The following is a 23,336-nucleotide window of genomic DNA, read 5'->3' on the forward strand; positions in this document are numbered from 1 at the left end:
TACCATCCCATTTTGGAAGACCTTTCAACAAATGTCAAGATAAAGAACAGTAATTTTAATTAAATCATTTTTGGCTAGGTCTCGGGAGTTGCAGCTTATAGACTGGTGATGTGGGGAGAGGGGTGGGCAGAGAAAAGTGGGTGCCTGTTTTGTAATCAAATCCTGCTATAGTTTTAAAATCAGATCGTAATTTTTTTTTATTTCCATATAACACTGATTCATGTGTTTTAAATATGACGTTTGGGGACACACTGGTTAGATGTAAGCTTAAGGAGACTACATAATGATTCATGATTATTTTTTTTATTTTCAGATAACACTTTCCATTTACTTGATGGTGACAAGATTGCCACACTTGTATGTATACATAGATAATATGAAAACATTTTAAAGATGCAAAATTAATATCAAGGCAAATATTGCAATATGTGTTTGAAATGTAGACATAGTTTATCAAATCTTTTATTGCGAACCCAATTTTACCTTACCATAGATTCACCTGATAGTTACCTGTCCATTTAAACCAGTTCTATTGTCCCATTGAACAAATACAACAGGGATTGTTCTCTGTGTAGTTTATGCACTGGGACCTTTAAATTTCTTCTTAAAATATGTATCAAGATGCCACACCTGCTAACAGGGTTGCTAACTGGGAACATAAAAGTATTATGAATATTTTTAGGATGTAGATTTATAAAACAAGTGAACTGATTATCTTTCACAACCATTATCAAATTTTGGTGTTTTCTAGGTTGCAGGATATCTAAAGAATCTGATGAGTGAATCAGGATTGACATTAAACTTAGGACTAGTACAGACAGCTTATGCTAATGGTAGCTCTACAGATTATATAACAAATAAACTGGTTAGTTATTAGTTTTAAAAACCACTAATTTGATGTACACACACAACTGATAAAATACACCTAGAAAGCAACATACAGTCTTCAACAATAGACAGACAGATATCTAATGATCTATACAATACTTTTATTTTTTGGGGTAATGATTTTTTTGTTGATTGAGTACAAATTGTATATACATGAAATGTTGATTTTGTTTGTTTGCCAAAATCTGTATTCCTATAGAAAACTGATTCTTTGTTGAACATTGATATTCATGGTTTACCTTTACCCACAAAATTCACAAACATTGGTTCCTACTTTTAAGCATGACAATGAATCCTCAGTATGTCAAGCTCTAAATTGTCCCAAGTGTGTCTATGGCAGGTTCTAAATCTATGGCAGATTCCTATCTATGTCTAATGTGACATTACAAACGAAAAACAAAGCAAATCTATGGCAGATTTTTGTTTTCTCCAAATCTATGGCAGATTTAAGAAGTACGTAATTTCACAAATGTTTATAGACATGCTCCTGTAGTAGTTAATTTCAACTTATTTAAGACAAGTTAGTGATTGTATATGTTCTGTCTTGTTTTACATTTGCACAAAATCTACCATAGATTTGGAAACAACAAAAATCTGCCATAGATTAGGAAATGACAAAACTTGCCATAGTTTAGGATTGTAAAAATCTGCCATAGATTTGAGATGGCGTGATGTCACATTTGCCATATATTAGGAATCTGCCATAGATTTGGAGCCCACCATAGATTTGAGTCCTACACATTGAAAGAAATTGAATAAAAAAGACAATTTAAGGCTTATAGTAGCATAAAGTATTGAGATTTTATGGTTAAAAAAAATGAAGCTGTAGTGTTTGAAAAATAGAATGTGATGCTTGTTGGTAAAAGACATCCATCCACATCCTCTTCCTTTGTAGATAAATGTTGCAAATAATGAATTCATTAGGTTTATGTACTTTGTAGCAAGTACCAGTGGCATGTGTATCTACAGGAGTTAAACATCTACACCACAAAGCTTTAGAGTTTGATATTGGTGTTTATTTTGAAGCAAATGGTCATGGCACAGTAAGTAGTTATTTGTTTCCTATGAATATATAGGGGTGTTCTTCTTAATTCCCTTTGTCGCAGGAAAACTGGGACACAAAATCTATCGCACAACTGGTTAAGACATAATAGTCACCAAACCACAAAGAGTTAAGGAGTGGTTTTAATTGTGAGCCATTTTCTGCATAGAATGAGTCGTCCAAATAATAACTTTAATTATAAGTATCTGTAAATACAAAATTGTAAACTTTGTTTACAATGTGTTCCAATAGATATAAACAATATGCACAGCTGAAATATTCACATGCAACGTAGCTATAATCTAAAATTTACTGACTTACCAAAATGTGGCTTTCAAGCCAAACTGAATGCTATATTTGAAATACTAAAACATCTTTGCTTTAATAGACAACTTTTGAGTTTGATGCATTTCCGTCAAAAAGTTTGGTGAACATCCTTCTTGTGCTAAGGGGCGTAGTCACTTCCGTTCCAATGTTGAGCGAGTGGTTGGAAAACTTAAAAGCTATCTTGGACGAATTATTTGGCAAATTGAATTATCATAATTGTCTTTTAGCACTGCTGTCATTAGGGAATTGTGATTAAGTACCTACAGAACAAATATTATTTCTAGTTTATCCTGCACAATGATGATCTCTAAGACGCTTGATGAACGTTTATAGTGCAGGGATACAGGCAATCCCTGTATCTGGTAAATGACGTTATAAAGGCGTGCATAATTGACAATTTTTTTCTGGTGATGGATAAACTTGAAGGTGGTCTATTGAAATATTGGAGCAAAATATATGGAATACATATATCCTGTAACACCTTTTACAGAGTAATATTCATTTCAAATTTATTGACAACAAGTTAATCTGGAATGTATCATTAATATATGCCAGTTTCAAAAATGACAAAAACTTCATATGCACCAGTATTCATAAGAACTTCATGAAATTCTCTTAAATTTAGTTTCAAGCTATAATGTGGATCACATTTTCACATCCATACCTCATTATATTCCTGTTTACCATGGATTGAACAGTAGGGAGATTATAATAAGAATTGATCATTAGCTCAAAGTATGTAATACAAGAAAACAACAGATAAACATGAAAAAAGACAAAGAAGTCATAAAGTGAACCATTTTTTTATACTTTATTTTTTCAATACAAATGAAAACAAAGGCTCAATTTTTTTTCTTTACAGGTACTGTTCAGTGATAAAGCTAATCAGATAATCAGTAATGCTACCAAAGATACGAGGTAACAACTGGTCAGGATTCGAGACAACATAACTTTGTTTAGGGGGCTGTTGATGCAAAAATACTTTGTTTTATAACTGGGCTGTTGATGCAAAAATACTTTGTTTTATAACTGATCAAAAAATATTTCTTTGTATACAAAAAAGTTTTATTTATTTGATAACATCTAATGGTATATTTTTCTATCCTGTAAATAAAAGGAAATTTTCTATTAAAGTTTTTAGACTACCCCGGTATTATTAAAAGCCAATAGTAAGAATTATTATGTCACCAAAAAAATTTTGTTGGGATTTAATGTGTATCTTTGATTTTTACAGTAAGACAGAAGCACAAAGAAAGTCAGCTTCCTGTCTGTTAACTGTGATAGATCTCATTAATCAGGTAAAATTATAGACAGAACATACTTAAGATTCATTTTACTGCTAATTTCTAAAACTTTGCGATGATCTTTTGTTTAAAAGCATTTTGCACGTCACACTACTTGAGAAATAAAATGTATGATGTTGTCATTGAAGTTGCCTAGCAAAACAGTTTCACTGTTTGAAATACCTGTAAATATTGCAGGGATGTCATCCTTTGATGAGATTATAGCTGAGAAACACCCTCTTGTATGAAAAACAATTGATAAAAGAGAGGCGAAAGATACCAGAGGGACAATCAAACTCATAGATCGAAAATAAACTGACAACGCCATGGCTAAAAATGATAAAGACAAACAGACAAATGGTAGTACACATGATACAACATAGAAAACTTAAGACGAAGCAATATGTACCCCATCAAAAACTGGGGGTGATCTTATGTGCTCTGGAAGGATAAGCAGATTCTGCTCCACATGTGGCACCCGTTATGTTGCACATATTATTACAAACCCAGTAAATAGTCCTATTTGGTAATGTCACATTCATGAAAGGGGAATGGGACTGTAGTAACAACATAAGGAACATATCCGATAATATCCATAAGTTTTGCCAAAGAAGGAATTTTCAAATTACATGTGATATCTTATAATGCAATATGCACAAATTTATCTTTGTTTTCAACCAAAAAATATGACATCCTTAAAATAATTAATCATTGATTAAATCATTACAGTACAGTATAAAGTTTATAATATGTCAAGAATGTTCTCTTTTCTGAACCTACTCTATACATTGTGTCTTTTACATTTATCAGACAGTAGGGGATGCAATTTCTGACATGTTGCTGGTAGAACTTGTTCTATCTACACAAGACTGGGATGCAGAACAATGGAACCAAGCTTACATTGATCTACCTAACAGACAACTTAAGGTCAAGGTAAGGGTACTGTATAGTAAAACCAAGATTATACTACTGAGAAAGTACTTTAATTCAAAGGTATCAATTTTCATGGTTTGAGCGACATTTACATGTTTGTGGATTTTTAGTTTTTTTTAAAAATTGAAAAATTGAAGACATTAGAAATGAAAGTCACAAATTGTCTGGATTGAAGGAAATTGTAAAGTAAACATTGACCCTTGTAAATCGTAGTGATCACACTAATTAACCCCAGATAAAGTGAGCAACAGATTAAAGACCATCAAAGGTGTTCATTAGGCCATAAACATGTCACCTAAAGAAAACAGTTACATAAACAAATGCTATAAGGCCGTTTTTATTAAATAAGTTGGTTTACGGATCCGCCGACCCGAATTTTCGCTAATTCAAATAAAAATAAACGCACATTTGCCCTTAAAAATTATTTCCGCCGACCTCATATTTATCGATTTACTAAGAAAATTTTAAACGGTATTTTTGTGTTTACGTTTCGTAATTCTGGTTCCTATTACTGCATTAAAAAATCGTGAACCAGTGCACCGGAAACGTGACTGGTTAGCTGTTCACGTGTTTGCGCATCCTTAAACCCTGACTTCCGTTTAGGAACCAGACGATATCAGGGCATGGTTTGTTTACTATGAATGAACCAGTGTACATCCATCTGGATGTGGACGTCCTAAACAATTCAATATTATCAGACAAAAAATTTGTGAAATGCCTTCGTCATGAAACCATAGGTCAAGTCATTAATGAACAATTAGAAAACTTTAATGTTGTGATTGAAGAAATAAGGGCCGGCAGTAGTGACCACGGCAAAAGATGATTTTTCATAAAGAGACCAAATGACACAGAAATTAATAACTATAGATCACTGTACAGCCTTCTTCAATGAGCAAAGCCCATACCGCATAAGCTATAAAAGGCCCCAAAATGACAAATGTAAAACAATTTACGTGAGAAAACAAACAGCCTAATTAAATGTAAAAAAATGTACTAAAAAAAATTAACAAATATGTAACACACCAACAAACAATATTAAACCACTGAATTACAGGCTCCTGACAGTAAATTTCTGTTTATACTTTTAAATACTGTCTGATATGCTCTGTCCTTATAGGTGTTGACATGCAATATGCTCTTAGATTTGCCTTTTTCTTTTAATATTGACTTGTTCTATGTGATGTGTTTTTGTTGTCGCATTTATTAATTCCACAAAACCTACAAAAGATGCTGAATAAAAGGTATTATCAAAAGGCTTTTCAAGTTTTACAGAACTATAAAAAAGTCTTTTCAATCAAGTTTAAATTATTTTTTTTTTTTTCTCCTACCCTATTTTTTTGTGGCTGATATCCGTAAACCAAGTAAAAAAACAAAAACTGGAAAGATCTAGTTTAAATTTATTTTTTTCCCCTCCTCCTACCCGAAGTTTTTTGGGCTGATGTCCGTAAACCAACTTATTAAATAAAAACGGCCTAAAGGTATCTTGAATTGTAAAATATTTCTTATCAAGAATTGATAAAAAATGAAATTATTATTATTTCCCATACGTCTTAGAATTATGAGGATACAAATGAACACTTCATCATAATATATCAATTTTGGAAATCTGAATTTCATCAAAATTTTTTTTTATGAGAATGGAAAGATCGTACAGTTAACGTTTTTATAGATTAAATGGGTATAATCCTGCCTGCAGTTGTAGTTCATAGTGCGTTTGCCTTGTGACTATTATTATAGTATTCTCAGATTTGGCGATATTCAATATATTCTCTGGATTATATTAGTAGTCACCCCTACATGGGGATATTTTCATGTCTTGATTTTGACAATGGTTGTTTTATTTTGTTGGACACTAAAATTCGTGAACAAAGACATCCATGAAAACCACGAAAATTGGTTCCCCACGAATAAAAGTACTTTCACAGTAATTTACCTAACATAAAACTGGAAATCTAGGTTAGCCGGGTTCTACCCAGTATTTTATACAGCACAGTGGTAGTTTTTCTAAAATTAAAGCTCAGCATTTATTACACATCAATCTGTTCAGAAAGCACCAAGGTAGAGAAAAATTAAAACTTAATTGTAGCTATAATAATCTACCATCACAGAGAACTCATGGTTAAGAAATGGACATTCAGTCCTGGTCAGTCCTTGCCAGTCTCTAGTTCAGCCATAAGATTTCTATTTTTTTTTTAAAAGAACAAGATAAGTTAATTGATATTTAAAAAAAAAACATAAAACATTTGAAAGATCATGAACAAAATTATATATGTTACAGGCATTTTCTAAATTTAGGCATTTTGTATAATGCCGGAAAATTTTAGACATTCTCCAAAATGCCTGTAAGATTCAGTCATTATACATAATGACTAATTTTTCTAGGCATTTTACAAAATGCCTGGAAAAATTGACAGGCATTTTGTAAAATGCCTGAAATTATTTTAAAGAATGAAATATAAAAAATAAAAACATTTGAAAGCTTTGAACACTTAAACAGTTTTATTTATGATAATTATTACTGAATTAAATAACTGTCGAGTTTTAAGAGTTTTAATAATCAAGAAGAAATTTTACCGAATTATTCCAAGAAACTTGACAATTGTTTATCATTTCTCAAAATGTTTGGATGACAGAGCTGTTACCCATAATTGCCCTGAAATTTTGTAAATACATAATTGTTTTGCGTAAAATCTGGTTTTAGCACTTCAACCATATTTGAAGAAACCGGAATCATCACACATTAAGCTCTATTTTTTACCTTTACTGACAAAACACTTAACGTTCGACACCATTGTTTTTCGCAATAAGCAATTGTCAATTGATCCCTTATGGAGTTATTGCACTTTATAGTAAATTTTAAATTTAAAAAAAAATGTAATCTTTAGCACAAATAAATTCAAACCTAGCCACAATTTGCAATAGGCTATCTTGATTGAAAAATATATACGATGACACTACCAACCATATCTTTGTATCACATCAAAACACAGCCTTGTATGGCAAAACCCATATTGTAGAGGGGAATTTGTTTCGATGTGGGGGTATAAATATTAAAATGCTCATTATTTCTGAATTGGAATATTAAACATGTTAGCAAAATGCTATTCCTTCTTCACGTTTAGAATTCATACAATTTTTTTTTATTGATAGCTGTTCTGCAGGTGGAGTTCTCTGTCCCTATAAAAAATAATTCCATTTCAATTGCAAGCGGCAGTTGAAATGTCTGTCCTTTATCCGGGTCAATCGCCTACAGAAATAACCCATATGAATTATAACCGAATTGTTTAAGTCTATAAATGCAAGACATATTTTCTAATGAAAGTAAACAGTTAATTAAAAAAACATTTCTCTGCTTATATTTCATTTTAATTTACGGTTTTTAATCCAGAATTTCTTAAATTTCTATTTTAAATTTTGTTCTATTGATAGAACAATTTGTCCACCTGCCATTTTAACAAAATAATCACGAATTCACTACTGGTATATGAAATACAGAGTGAGAATGTACACATCATTTGACATACAAACCTTCCTAGCTGGTTTTTGGAAAATAAATTAATTCTTTTTGAGTTTGTGCCCGGATGTGCAATGGCGTAGCTGCTTGAAAACTGCTCCGCAAAAGAAGTGTGTATCTAACCTGTTATGATCGGAATTCTTCCGGAAAAAAAGGTACAATATATTCATTTGAATTTGAAGAAGCTTTTGGCGAGAAATATTTATCTTAAACTGTGCCAATTTAATAATTTTATTTTGAAACGATATTGCTGTTCAAAATGATTTGAAGCGTTTCCAACGAGTAACGTCATAATAACAACCCTGATTATTCCGTAACGTTTTCCTATTGTGTGTGTTACGTTCTACAATTGTTTAAGAAAATGGCGTCCAGCAACAAAAACAATAAAAGTCAAACATGAAAAAAATTCAAAGCACAGATAATAACAAAACTGTTCAACATCAAAATATATCAATAGACTACACTTTAAATAAATCAAAGGCCTTGATCAAGAAACTAGATGCAACAAGATCAGAACATTTAAGTTTTAAATTGACCGGTGGTGGCCTTAGGCTGTTTTTTAGCACGTCTAGTTTTGAAGTGTTTAAACGTGCATGCACATACTATTATGAACATCTGAATACAAATGGAGGAGATAACAGAGAAATCGCATTTATTCCAATCAGCGATAAGAATAATAAAAATGCCGTTGAAGAACAAATTAAAGTTTCCGAAAAAGGTTTTGATTCGTTGGGAAGATCTATCAAGCGTAAATCTTATTGTATTAATATATATTTCACAACATCTTCTGTACTTATTAATGGAAAAGGACTGAACATATTTTGTGAAACAGATCTTCCGGTCATTGTAGTAAAAATGAAGGAATGTCAAATAAACGGGAAAGATATAAATTTAAATGAGCTAAACAAAATTTTCGAAGAGGTGATTTTAATGGAGAAACAAGGAAAAGAAGATTGCAATAACAACTCTGTTATAGATGTAAATAAAACAGAACATTTAAACCCCGGTACCATTCAAATATCAAATCCTAATAACAACACAATAAAATCAATAAAAGAGGATGTATCGTCAAATACAAATCGGGAACAGTCAACTTCGTCAGTAGCTATACCTATAATAGATATTCCAGATGATATACAAGCACAAGTGAAAGATATAAATCTGACTAATTCAGAGGATGAAAGTACATGTTTAGATGGAACTGGTAACACATTACCACAGTTGAATATTCGAGACTTTGTTACAACACTAGACAAACTAACTACTGTTGTTACAAATTTGAAAGACAAAGTTGACGAATTGGAAATATCTATACAAGCAAATAATTTGTCAAATGCGAGTAGCATTCAAATTTTAAATGACCGAATGACAGCTTTAGCAAAGGTGCGCATGCAACATGACCAACAATCAATGAATAAGATGCAAGACATTGAAGCAGAAATTCAAAATGTTAATAAAAATTTGGAAAAAAAAGTTAACATGTTACAAGGAAAAACACAAAGCATCAGTGATAAAATAAAACTGTATGAAGTGGAAACAATTAAATTACAAAAAAGCTTTATGCCGGAGGAAAATCTAGGTAACCAATGTACCCCAATGTTAGATGAAGATCAAACAATTCCAAAAACAATATGTGAAACAATATTACAAGAACATTCACATGAAATAGAACAGTCAATAAATGCTGATATAAATGAAGAACCACAAAATCCTGTTTATGATACCCAACCAAAACTGCCATTATCAGGAAGTAGGGTTTTAATTGCCGGAAGTTCAGTCCTAAAAGGAATTGACCCATCTAAATTAAAAGATTATATAGATGTCCATGTTCACAGAGGAGCAAATGTACTAGATTTATACGAAGACATAAGAAATATGGATCTGAGTACATACAATACAATTATAATTCATGTAGGTGGCAATGATGCAAGTAGCAAAATGAATGTACAACAATTTGTGGACATTTTTCAAGAAATCATTAACTTTGTAAGATGTCAAAACTGTCGAGCAATTGTATCTGGAATATTACCAAGGATACAATGTGATGTCACTGAGTATAACACAATCCTAAAACAAATGTGCCATTATAATGATGTCAAATTCATATCAAATTATGAATCTTTTGTCTACAAAGATGATCATATAGCTAAATCATTTTACACCACAGATGGCATTCATCTAAATAGATATGGAACAATAAAGTTGTTGGCAAATGTTAATAAAGTAATTAAAGTATTCAAGGGAAAACAAATACAGCATCATTTGAACCAACAAAACAGAAATAGATATCAAAGTTCCAGTCACCAATATTACGCAAACAACTTCAGAAGGAGCCCTACAAAACAAAGATATCAACCTAGGAGCAACATGATTACAACAGACAGAAGAAATTTCAACCATTCAGGAATCAACCCCAGAAACGTAAAGGACAGGAATGATCTCAATATGAACTCTCGTGACTCGTGGGAAAACAATAATGAGCTAAATAGACAAAATGTAGACAGAGCACCATTTTTTAACTATCATTCACCAAACTCTGTACGTAAGTCAGATTATGTTCATAGGTAGCATTTAGCTTGTTCTAGTTTTTCAAACAGATATAATATTTTAAATCTGTTATGTGATAAATGTAGTAGTATACAATGTTCATGTAATATAAAAGACATTAATAATATAAACAACAGTAATAATAATAATTGGAGAAAATCTCAAAAGAGACATAGAAAGAGTCAAAATAAAACACCTAGTTCTGTAAATAAAAGTAGAAATAATGAAGCAAGTTGGTTGTTTAAAAAAGGGTTTAAACTAGGTTGTTTAAATATTCAACATTTACAACCAAAAATTGAAGAAATAAAATTTCTATTAAAATATGAACAATTATTTGATATATTTGGTATGGTAGAAACATTTTTAAATGATGAAATTGGTACCGAAACATTACAAATTGAAGGTTACAAAATAGAAAGAAAAGATAGAAACGCTATTAATTATGGCGGAGGTGTGATTGCGTACATACGAAATAGTGTATGTCATCAGAGAAGAATCGATTTAGAAATAAGTAGTATTGAATCTTTATGGATTGAAATTAAATTTCCAAACACAAACTCTATTTTAATAGGCATTTTTTATCGTCCACCGAGTTCATTTCAATCTTGGATTGATTCAGCTGAAAAAGAAATAGATAAAGCGTCTGCAGAAAATAAAGAAATTATACTCTTAGGAGATTTTAATATAAACTTTTCACATATAAATCATACAGTTGTCGGAAATCAAAAATGGAAGGACTGTATTAATTTGTATGGTTTACAACAAATTGTACATAAACCGACACGAGTAACAGATAAATGTGCAACTACCATAGACCATATATATACGACCGATGTAGACCATATTATAGAAGTAAAGGTGCCTAGTTATGCTGTCAGTGATCATTATCCTGTTTGCGTAACAAGAAAACTTAACCCCAAAATAACAAAAATGGAGCATTTGTCCATAGAATATAGATCATTCAAACAATTTGATAAAAATAAATTTATTGAAAATTTAACAAATACTCCTTTTTATCTCATTGAATCGATTGGAGATGTTGATGAAGCAGCTAATTATTGGTATAATTTATTTCTGAGCACCCTAGACAAACATGCTCCTAAGAAAATTAAAAGGGTGAAAAATACCCAACAACCAGAGTGGTGGACTTCTGATATAAATAGCGCTAGACACCAAAGAGATTATTTTCAAAGAATTGGTGATATATATAATTATAAAATTTGGCGTAATAAGGTTACATTTTTAATAGAACAGGCAAAGAAAAAATATTTCCAAAATGCTATTTCAAATTGTAAAGATAGTAAAACTATTTGGAAGTATGTCAAAAGTCTAAATCCTAAAAAAGTACATAATAATATCACGCATTTAGAATATAAAAATAGTGTAATTCAAAATGATGTTGATATAGCAAATACATTTAATGTGCATTTCACAAATATTGCTGAAAGTGTAGTTGATGACAAGTTATGTAATAATGATGATGGTGCCAGATTTGATGCACTCAATAAATTTGTAAAATCAAAGTTACAAACGGGTAGTGAAAAATTCATTATACCAGAAATGAGTATTTTAGATGTAAACATGTATTTAAAAAAACTTGACAAGTCTAAAGCAACTGGTTTAGATGATGTCGGACCAAATATTTTAAGTATGTGCAGCGATGTCATTGCACCAGCCTTGACATATATATTTAATCTAAGCATCAAAAGTGGTAAATTTCCAAGTATTTTTAAAACTGCAAGAGTTTGCCCAATTTTTAAAAGTGGCGATGCCTGTAATCCTGATAATTATAGACCAATAGCAGTTTTGCCTTGTCTCTCAAAAATCATAGAACGACATATAGCTAATAGTTTGTATATATTTTTAAATAGTAATGACCTTCTTAATACTACACAGTCAGGTTTCAGACCTAAACATTCGTGTACTACTGCACTTACTAAATTAGTAGATGAATGGTTGGCAAATATAGATAATGGAGAGATAAACGGAGTTATATTTTTAGATTTAAAGAAAGCTTTTGATCTGGTTAATCATATAATTTTATTGAAAAAACTTGAATATTATAATGTTTCAAATTGTACACTAGACTGGTTTAAGTCATACTTGTTTGAACGAAGCCAACAAGTTAAGGTCAATAACGTCATGTCTAATACTAAATGCATAAAAACTGGGGTACCACAAGGTTCTATCCTGGGCCCTTTGTTATTTATTTTATATATCAATGATTTACCACTTAATATAGAACATTCATTAATAGATTTATATGCAGATGATTCTACATTACATTGTAAAGGTAATAATTTACTTCAGTTAACTTCTAACCTTCAAAATGATATTCATGTAATTGAAAACTGGTGTGCGCAAAATTGTATGAAATTAAATGCCAAAAAGTGTAAATCAATGATTGTTGGTTCAAAACAAAGACTTTGTTCAAATGGAAACAGTTTAGATATCAATATTTCAAATGAACAAATAGAAAATGTAGATTGTGAAAAACTTCTTGGTTTATATATTGACAAAAACCTAAATTGGAATCAGCAGATAGATAAAATGTCATGTACTATATCAAACAGAATCAATTTATTACAAAAGATAAGAAAATATTTACCTATGCATATACGTATTATCTATTTTAATGCTTATATTCTGCCATTATTTGATTATTGTTGCAATATATGGGGAAGCTGTTGTGAAAGTGGAATAAATAAACTTAATAAGTTATTAAAGAAATCTGCTAGGGTTATAGTAGAAGCTGACATAATGACATCATCCAGTTTATTGTTTAATAGTTTACGCTGGTTAAATGTGGAAAAACGCATTCAATACCAAAAGGCAATACTTGTATTTAAATCATTAAATGGTATGGTTCCTAAATATTTACAAGAAAATTTTCATTTTACTGATAATCAAAATTATAACTTACGTTCAGCTGATGAAAAAGTATTAAATCTTCCAAAACCAAAAACAAATTTTTTAAAGAAAACATTTACATATTCAGGTTCTCAAATATGGAACAGTTTACCAAATGAAATAAAAATGAGTAATACACTTGTATCTTTTAAAACAAAATGTTACAAATTTTTCATCAATTGTGCAAATTAATATGCTTTTTCATTATTATTTAAAAACAATTGTATATTGTGTATAATATAACTTTATAATACTCTATGTACTTATAAATATGTTATTATTATTTTGAGGACTCTCAGGAAGATTAGTTTTAACTAATGGGATCATCCTCTTGAAATAAAGATTATTTATTTTATTTATTTATTTATCGAACAGTTAGATATTTTCTTTGCAAGATTTTGTGTTTTTGTCCACTTTTGTCAATGATAACCTTCTTCTACAAACTGCCTGAAACTGAACTGGCAATTTGTTGAATTTTGTTTCAAAATTTCAGTCATTTTACAAAATGACTGCATATTTTTAGTCATTTTGTATAATGCCTGTCAAGGTAAGGCATTTTATAAATTGCCTGAAAATTCAGTCATTTTACAAAATGTCTAAATTAAGAAAATGCCTGTAACATATATATTAAATAAAAATAAATAAGAATATAATTATCATAGATACCAGAATTAAAATTTTGTATGTGTTTTGTCAGTTCAGCTGGAATAGAAAGTTGACCCCACAAAAATGGAATCTAGATATGTATTTCCATTCTAGGTAAAAGACAGATCTGTAATACAGACTACTAATGCAGAGAGGAAAACAACAGCTCCTGTTGGTCTTCAGGAGGCCATTGATAAACTGGTATCTGGATACTTGAAGGGTCGATCATTTGTAAGGTAAAAAATCATATATTTATTTGTTTTTTTTAAACAGAGAATATACAATGTACATGTAGGAAGAAGCTCCTCAAACATATCTAACATTATTGTAAGATATATATCGTTAGAAACCCATTATATAAATTTGCTCATCAATTTTATCACATATTATGTAGTTTGTAAGACATATATCATTTGAAATCTGTTATATAAATTTGCTCATCAATTTTATCTCATGTTGAGTAGTTTGTAAGACATATATCTTTAGAAACCCATTATATAAATTTGCTCATATATTTTATCACATATTATGTAGTTTGTAAGACATATATCATTTGAAATCTGTTATATAAATTTGCTCATCAATTTTTATCTCATGTTGAGTAGTTTGTTAGATATATTTCATTAATAATTTTGTCAATTTAATATTATTATCTTTAATGATAATGATCCTTTCTTTTCTATTACATTTCATGATTTAAAGAAATAAAAGATATAACAAGTAGGAATTCTGTTTAATGATTGTGACAAATGATTGTGTAAAAGTTATTTGTTGAAATTCAGCTCATTTATTGCAATTAAATTTTTGCTTACATTTTGAGTATCTAATTGGCTGGAGACTTACTGCACTTTTCATTTAGAATTACTTACCTAGACAATTTTCTGTGTCCACTTCTTTTTAAATCACAATGATAGTAAACTATAAAACTTAATTTTTCAGACCTTCAGGAACCGAGGATATTGTTAGAGTTTATGCTGAAGCTGATACCAGAGTAAGTTATGCTGGTACAAAATGTACAAATTTAAGTTAAATTTAAGAAAAAACATCTAAAATATTGTTGAGCTGTGTACCTAAAGTATTCTTTTTAAAAGATTTCAGTAGATGACAAATTTCACAATACCAATACACCAGTTCCAATGGTTTTACCATGACAAAACCTCAATTTTGCAACCTTGGACACACCACAAAATTGGAAAACTTTCTTTTATTATCTTTAATGTCAAATGTTTCCTGTTGTGATGCAAAATTTTGGAGGGAAACTTTCTATTTCTTTCAAAGGTAGACAAACTCCAAAGCTTATACATTGTACAAAATAAAATGTAAATTATGCATAGGGCGAAATAACGTTCAGTGTGAAAGTTTTCTGTCATATGATGTATTGTTTTGCAACCCTGAAAAACATTTTGAACTTTGATTTTTCGAATGTACATTTGTTTTGTAGGCGAATGCTGATAAGTTGGCAGCAGAAGTGGGAGCAGTAGTTTATGACCTTGCTGGAGGACAAGGGGAGCGACCATTGTGATTTACAGTTATGACTGGTTTTCAGTCAGAAACTACTTAATATATTACTAGTCTCATTATAATCAAGAAACAATATTGTGCTCAGGTGAAGGTGAATTGATGGGAATACAAATTGATAGTAGGCAGCGTTTTTATGCTTGTTTAAGGTTGTTTTTAGTGCAGTTATTGGATGTAGTTGTAATATCAATGATTACACATGTAGTCTTATAAAACTTTTTCTCATGAAATTTTCATTGTATTGATGGTGCAATGTCTGACATATGCGGTTTATTTTTTAGACTTCTTAGTTAATGTTCTATATTAAGCTTTCTTATAAAGGGCCTAACTGAATACATTTTTGATACTGTAAATTCAGAAATTTTTGCTTGCATTTATTCCTGCTATTAATGAACATTGGATAAAAAGTGTGAAAATTAATTGCTGAGATTTCAGAAAATGATACATGCAAATTATCCTTTCGAAATATCAAATGCAAGCTTTTGGAATTGCGGAACCTATCCTGCTGTGCAATTTTCACAATAATCATCTGACACCAAAAAAATATGAATTTACAGTAAACAATTGATAAATGTAACTTGTACCTTGTTGAATCAACATCCAAACAACTTTGTAAGTGCTAAATGTGAAAATAAAGTATTCACAAAAATAAGTACAATATGCAATTGTTGTTGCTGGACCATTTTCCTCACAAAGACGCACTCTTCCTGGGGTTATACACTCTGGTAATAACTCATTTCTATTGACAATCAATTCTATTTTTTTATTCCTGTTTTTCATTTTTTATTATTAATATTTTTAACTCGTGCAAAATGTCTTTTCTACACTGAACCACTTGCTATAAAAGTATTGAACTTATTTCTTATAAGCGATGTTTATTAGAAATTATTTAACTGCATATAAATCTTTTACCATTAAAGGGGCACTAGCTACGAGATATATATAAAAACTAAAGTAAGATTTTTTTTTTGATCATTCAATAATAAAAGTGAAATAGTAAAATAATAATTTGCTTTTAGCAGCCAAAATGGTTCAATTTTGTCAAATTAAGTGACGAAACATTGATAATTACTTATTCACTTGCAAGTGAATTAGTCGACCTCATTAAATCCGTATTCATGTTAACTTCAATTTAACCCCTTGCTAGAGGTTGACAACGCATACTTTTAGATATTTGGATGATATTTTGGCTCTCAATAATGACGACTTCAGTATGTATATTAAAGAAATTTATCCTGTTGAACTTACTTTAAATAAAGCTAATACTAACAATGACCACTGCCCTTTTCTCGATCTTGATATCTATATCACTAATGGAAAGCTGAATACTAAAATTTATGATAAAAGAGATGATTTTTCATTTCCTATCGTTAATTATCCATTTTTACATGGTGACGTTCCCTTGTCACCATCTTACGGTGTTTATATATCTCAACTTGTACGATTCGCTCATGTATGTAACAATGTTTTAGGTTTTAGCGAGAGAAATTTATGTATTACTGAAAAATTATTACACCAGGGTTTTCGATATCACAAACTAGTCAAAACATTTACTAAATTTTATCATCGGTATAAGGACATCATTCGTAAATATAGCTCAACATGCAGACTTCTTATACGTTCAGGTATTTCACATCCAATTTTTTATGGAAATATTTTTTATAAAGCACAAAGGTGTCAGTATTCACCTCAAAAACTAACAAAACCTGTAAATAGACTTTGTTAGTCTTGTATTATTTTAATTTTAGTTTCTTGTGTACAATTTGGAAATTAGTATGGCGTTCATTATCACTGGACTAGTATATATTTGTTTAGGGGCCAGCTGAAGGACGCCTCCGGGTGCGGGAATTTCTCGCTACATTGAAGACCTGTTGGTGACCCTCTGCTGTCGTTTTTTATTTGGTCGGGTTGTTGTCTCTTTGACACATTCCCCATTTCCATTCTCAATTTTATTTATTATTAAGAAGGGATATAGGTACGATACTGTTGTCAGGTCATTAAAGATTGCATATTTTGGCGTTAATATTGATTCACTTATAGGGTCTTTGCATCGGAACTAAACACATTTATTCAAAAACCAGTTGTTGGCATGACACGGGTTATGTTCTTCTCATATATGTTATGATGGTATGATACTAAACCCCTAACGGGAAGGATTGTGCCTGATGTTTATATGATAAAATCATAATCTTTCAGTCAGTTTAATTGAAGACTGGAGCAGGCATGTCAGTTAACTGCTAGTAGTCTGTTGTTATTTATGTATTATTGTCATTTTGTTTATTTTCTTTGGTTTCATCTTCTGACATCAGACTCGGACTTCTCTTGAACTGAATTTTAATGTGCGTATTGTTATGCGTTTACTTTTCTACATTGGCTAGAGGTATAGGGGGAGGGTTGAGATCTCACAAACATGTTTGATATCTATATCACGTTGTTATTTTTGCGCCTGTCCCAAGTCAGGAGCCTCTGGCCTTTGTTAGTCTTGTATTATTTTAATTTTAGTTTCTTGTGTACAATTTGGAAATAAGTATGGCGTTCATTATCACTGAACTAATATATATTTGTTTAGGGGCCAGCTGAAGGATGCCTCCGGGTGTAGGAATTTCTCGCTACATTGAAGACCTGTTGGTGACCTTCTGTTGTTTTTTTTTTCTATGATCAGGTTGTTGTCTCTTTGGCACATTCCCCATTTCCATTCTCAATTTTATTGTACGTGTACTGGTTATTTAAAGAAAAAGAATGTCAACAAAGAAAGTGAAACTACGGTAAATCATTTGATTACTGATTCGATCCATATAAAATCATTCTTATACGGTTAAAACAATGAGAAACATATATTTTTAATCTATACTCAAACAGACCTAAAAAAAATCCAATTGCACGTGTTGGTTTAATCTATTCATATCTTTATTCATGTTTACATCGCTTATATGGTCATCTGAGGTCAAATCGATAGTTAATTAGATGGCGTCTGGACTAAAATACACACAAAACGAACCTACATATTATCTACCCCATGCTCTGTAAACTGTTTATTTTAGACTTTTGGTAGTTTGGATAAATGTTTTACACTATTATAAAGCAAATATTATAATTTGAGTCAAATCGGTGACCACAAATTTGACAGCTAGTGCCCCTTTAAATTGGGATATATGTGACTAAAAAAAAAAATCTTTTATGCAGTGATTTCCCTAAAAAAAAAAAATTGTCATTTGGCAACCTGACTGACTGAACCTATTGTTCAGTGTCTGGGCTACTAAATTTTTGAATTTGGTCTACAAACAAATTATGATAAATTTATTCATTTTAAGAATCTCAGTGCAATTTTATGTTGGTTTATAAGTATATCAAGAAACACACTTTTAGGAACATTGAATTGTCTCCTTAAACTCATATTAGTACACTGAATCATCATTGAATGTATTAAATTGTACAGAGGTATTGTTAAGAAATCCTATTAATGTTGTGCCATGATTAACTTATGCAATTTGTATAAAAAAAATGTTTTGAATTAAATTGTTAATGTACATGTATATGTATTGCAATGGGAACTAATTTATTTTTATAATAAATATATACAATATTAATTACTTAATTAAGCTTTTGAATCATGCTTGATTTTTTTTATTTTTCATTTAATTTGAGTCAAATCGGTAAACATGAATTGCTCAGTGTTAAGCTTTTATACGACCGCAAAATTTTTGCTGTCGTATATTGGTATGACATTGGCATCGTCGTCGTCCGAAGACATTTGGATTTTGCACTATAACTTTAGTATAAGTAAATAGAAATCTATGAAATTTAAACACAAGGTTTATGACAACAAAAGAACGGTTGGGATTGATTTTGGAAGTTTGGTCCCAACAGTTTAAGAATTAGGGGCCAAAAAAGGGTCCAATAAGCATTTTTCTTGGTTTTCGCACAATAACTCTAGTATAAGTAAATAGAAATCTATGAAATTTTAACACAAGGTTTATGACCACAAAAAGAAGGTTGGGATTGATTTTGGGAGTTTTGGTACCAACAGTTTAGGAATTAGGGGCTAAAAAAGGGCCCAAATAAGCATTTTTGGGGTTTTCGCACAATAACTGTAGTATAAGTAAATAGAAATCTATGAAATTTAAACACAAGGTTTATGACCACAAAAGGAAGGTTGGGATTGATTTTGGGAGTTTTGGTTCCAACTGTTGAGGAATTAGGGGCCAAAAGGGTCCAAAATTAAACTTTGTTTGATTTCATCAAAAATTGAACTATGGGGGTTCTTTGATATGCTGAATCTTACCGTGTATTTAGATTCTTTATTTTTGGTCCCGTTTTCAAAGGAGTATGTTCGATAAGGTCCTAAAATGTTAAAAAATTTACGTTTCTGCGTTTCATTATGACGTCACAAGTTGTACTCATATTGAATTTTCACGAAAAACTCAATGAAAATGGGTAAATTTCCAAAGATTATTTCACAGGAAACATAGAGCGCATACGTCGACAACAAAGATCTTTTAAAATAATGTTTGTGAAGACATTTAACATGTCTTATTTTAATATTAAGCTTGTCGACGCCTGCACTCTATGTTTCCTGGTCCTTTATTTGGTTGAAATCCCGCTGATTTTGTCAAATTTCACCAAAATCCCTTATCTTGATCTTTTTGTGATGTAAAATTTGACGTGATAGAATTAAACTTTGACAAAAACAGCTCTTTTTCACTTTCTCACATGTCTTTAAGGCAACTTAAAACAATTATTGTCTTTTTACCATGAACTTTATAATTGGGGCCAAATATGGCACTTACCGAACTTACTCCTTTGTCTACATCAAGGTCCAAAATTAAACTTAGTTTGATTTTAACAAAAATTGAATTCTTGGGGTTCTTTGATATGCTGAATCTAAACATGTACTTAGTTTTTTTGTCGAGCCTGCAACTTTTGTTGCAGAAAGCTCGACATAGGGATAGTGATCCGGTGGCGGCTACGGCGGCGGCGGCGGCGGTGTTAGCTAACTTCTTAAAAGCTTTATATTTTAGAAGGTGGAAGACCTGGATGCTTCATACTTTGTATATAGATGCCTCATGTTACAAAGTTTCCGTCAGTCACATGTCCAATGTCCTTGACCTCATTTTCATGGTTCAGTGACCACTTGAAAAAAAAGTTCAGATTTTTTGTAATGTTGAATTCTCTCTTATTATAAGTAATAGGATAACTATATTTGATATGTGCGTACCTTGAAAGGTCCTCATGTCTGTCAGACAGTTTTCACTTGACCTCGACCTCATTTCATGGATCAGTGAACAAGGTTAAGTTTTGGTGGTCAAGTCCATATCTCAGATACTACAAGCAATAGGGCTAGTATATTCGATGTATGGAAGGACTGTAAGGTGTACATGTCCAACTGGCAGGTGTCATCTGACCTTGACCTCATTTTTATGGTTCAGTGGTTATAGTTAAATTTTTGTGTTTTGGTCTGTTTTTCTCATACTATATGCAATAGGTCTACTATATTTGTTGTATGGAATGATTGTAAGGTGTACCTATCTAGCGGGCAGATGTCATGTGACCTTGACCTCATTTTCATGGTTCAGTGGTCAAAGTTAAGTTTTTGAGTTTTGGTCTTTTTATCTAATACTATATGCCATAGGTCATCTATATTTGGTGTATGGAAATATTTTATGATCTTTATGTCAGTCGCGCATGTTTTATTTGACCGTGACCTCATTTTCACGGTTCATTGCACAGTGTTAAGTTTTTGTGTTTTGGTCTATTTTTCTTAAACTATAAGTAATAAGTCAACTATATATGTTGTATAGAAGCATTGTTAGCTGTACATGTCTGCCTGGCATGGTTCATCTGACCTTGACCTCATTTTCAAGGTTCCTTGGTCTTTGTTTAGTTATCTTGGTTAATGTTAAGTTTATGTGACAGTTGTATTAAAGCTTAGCTTTATACTTAGGACTATCAACATAATATCAATGATTAGTATAGAAGGCGAGACATTTCAGCGTGTGCACTCTTGTTTATATTTGGGCCCGGTTATCAAATTGGTCCACAGTGAGGTCTATAGGGCCAAAATTGAATTTTATTTGATTTCATCTAAAATTGAATTCTTGGGGTTCTTTGATATGCTGAATCTAACCATTTATTTAGATTTTGGATATTGGAATACTACAAAGGGATGGTAAGAATTGTCTTTGGCTCAAACGGTTAAGAAATAAGGTGCAAAAAAGGGGGAAAAGGGTTTCCAGGTTAATGGACAATTACTTAAGTACAAAACATAATTTAAAAGCAGTGTAAGGTTGGTAATTGAAACTCATTTGAATATCTCACCTAAACTGCTTTTAAATTATGTATATTGGAAATTTGCCAATATAAAATGTTGCTGATGAAGCTTTTTTGTTTATTTTTTAGCCATGATTATTATTCTTTGAAAATTAGAGTTATCTTTCTTTGTCCAGAATAGTAGTTGAGTCAACTTAATTCAATGCTATATACAATATACAATGCAATATTCACTTTTACTACCACTGATAAATTAAAATAATCTTTGCCATTCAGTGATTACAAGCACTTTGATTACCATTCTAGGGTTATGCCTCTTTACAAGTTCAAAAATTGAAGATTTTTTTCGTTTCTGTTCTCTTAACTTAAGTTTGTCTCAACTAAATTTAATGAAATGTTTATATAATTCTGAGTACCTCTAAACTCAGTTCAAGTTCAATTTTTGGCAGCTTCACTTTTACAGTTCTTAAGTTATGTCCCTTTTTAACGTTATATGCTAGTGGGGGCATCATCTGTGTCCCTTTGGACACCTTCCCCATTTTTTTTTTTAGAAGTTACTATTAATTAAAATTAATTTAACCATGACATTTTATATTTTAATATTTTATGATGTATTTAAATGAGTAGTTATTGTTGCAAATTTCATTAGAAATTTGAATTGAGATCATTTTTGTAATAAGGGAAAGGGGGAGATGAAAAAAAAATTGGAGGGGTGCCCAATTTTTCAGATTTCAGAAATAAATAGAAAATTTCTTCAAACATTTTTTTTTTGAGAGGATTAATATTCAACAGCAAAAAGTGAATTGCTCAAATGCAAAAAAAAAATAAATCATTAAGTTCATTAGACCACATTCATTCTGTGTCAGAAACCTATGCCGTGTCAACTATTTAATCACAATCCAAATTCAGAGCTGAATCCAGCTTGAATGTTGTGTCCATACTTGCCCCAAGCATTCAGAGTTCAACCTCTGCGGTCGTATAAAGCTGTGCCCTGCGGAGCCTTTGGTTGTGTTTTGTTGTGTTTTTTCTTACTAAATAAGCAATAGGTGAACTATATTTGTTGTATGGAAGAATTGTTAGCTGTACATGTCTGCCTGACATGGTCATCTGACCTTGACCTCATTTTCATGGTTCATTGGTCAATGTTTAGTTTTCTTGGTTAATGTTAAGTTTATGTGACAGTTGTAATAAAGCTTTATATTTAGGACTATCAACATAATATCAATGATTAGAAAAGAAGGGGAGACATTTCAGCGTGTGCACTCTTTGTTATAGTTAGTTATTATCTTCAGTTGTTACATGATGGTCTCATATTAATGGGAGAGTGGAGCATTTGCAAACATGTTTAACCCACCACAATCTTACTTTCGTATAGTGATTGTATTAGGTTTTTTTTTATTGCTTTGTCATCTATAAAATCCTTAAATTTTCTTGTTTCACATTTGTCATGTGGCCCTTTACT

The 23,336-nt window shown here is 31.0% G+C and overlaps 1 protein-coding gene across 2 annotated transcripts in view; it reads left to right on the forward strand.

Annotated features, from left to right (window-relative positions):
- Positions 1 to 19,202, forward strand: part of LOC139521911 (phosphoacetylglucosamine mutase-like) — a 40,826-nt gene extending 21,624 nt beyond the window's left edge. For both annotated transcript variants that reach the window (XM_071315639.1, XM_071315638.1), the window contains exons 10-18: positions 314 to 357; positions 752 to 865; positions 1,830 to 1,931; positions 3,120 to 3,175; positions 3,492 to 3,555; positions 4,351 to 4,473; positions 14,204 to 14,325; positions 15,029 to 15,080; positions 15,531 to 19,202. In XM_071315639.1, coding sequence (XP_071171740.1) covers positions 314 to 357; positions 752 to 865; positions 1,830 to 1,931; positions 3,120 to 3,175; positions 3,492 to 3,555; positions 4,351 to 4,473; positions 14,204 to 14,325; positions 15,029 to 15,080; positions 15,531 to 15,611 — 758 coding nt within the window. In that variant the 3' untranslated portion in view covers positions 15,612 to 19,202. The remainder of the gene's footprint in view (positions 1 to 313; positions 358 to 751; positions 866 to 1,829; positions 1,932 to 3,119; positions 3,176 to 3,491; positions 3,556 to 4,350; positions 4,474 to 14,203; positions 14,326 to 15,028; positions 15,081 to 15,530) is intronic.
- The last annotated feature ends 4,134 nt before the right edge of the window (positions 19,203 to 23,336 follow it).

The sequence above is a fragment of the Mytilus edulis genome, chromosome 4 (assembly GCF_963676685.1).
Source record: "Mytilus edulis chromosome 4, xbMytEdul2.2, whole genome shotgun sequence".
NCBI lineage: Eukaryota > Metazoa > Mollusca > Bivalvia > Mytilida > Mytilidae > Mytilus > Mytilus edulis.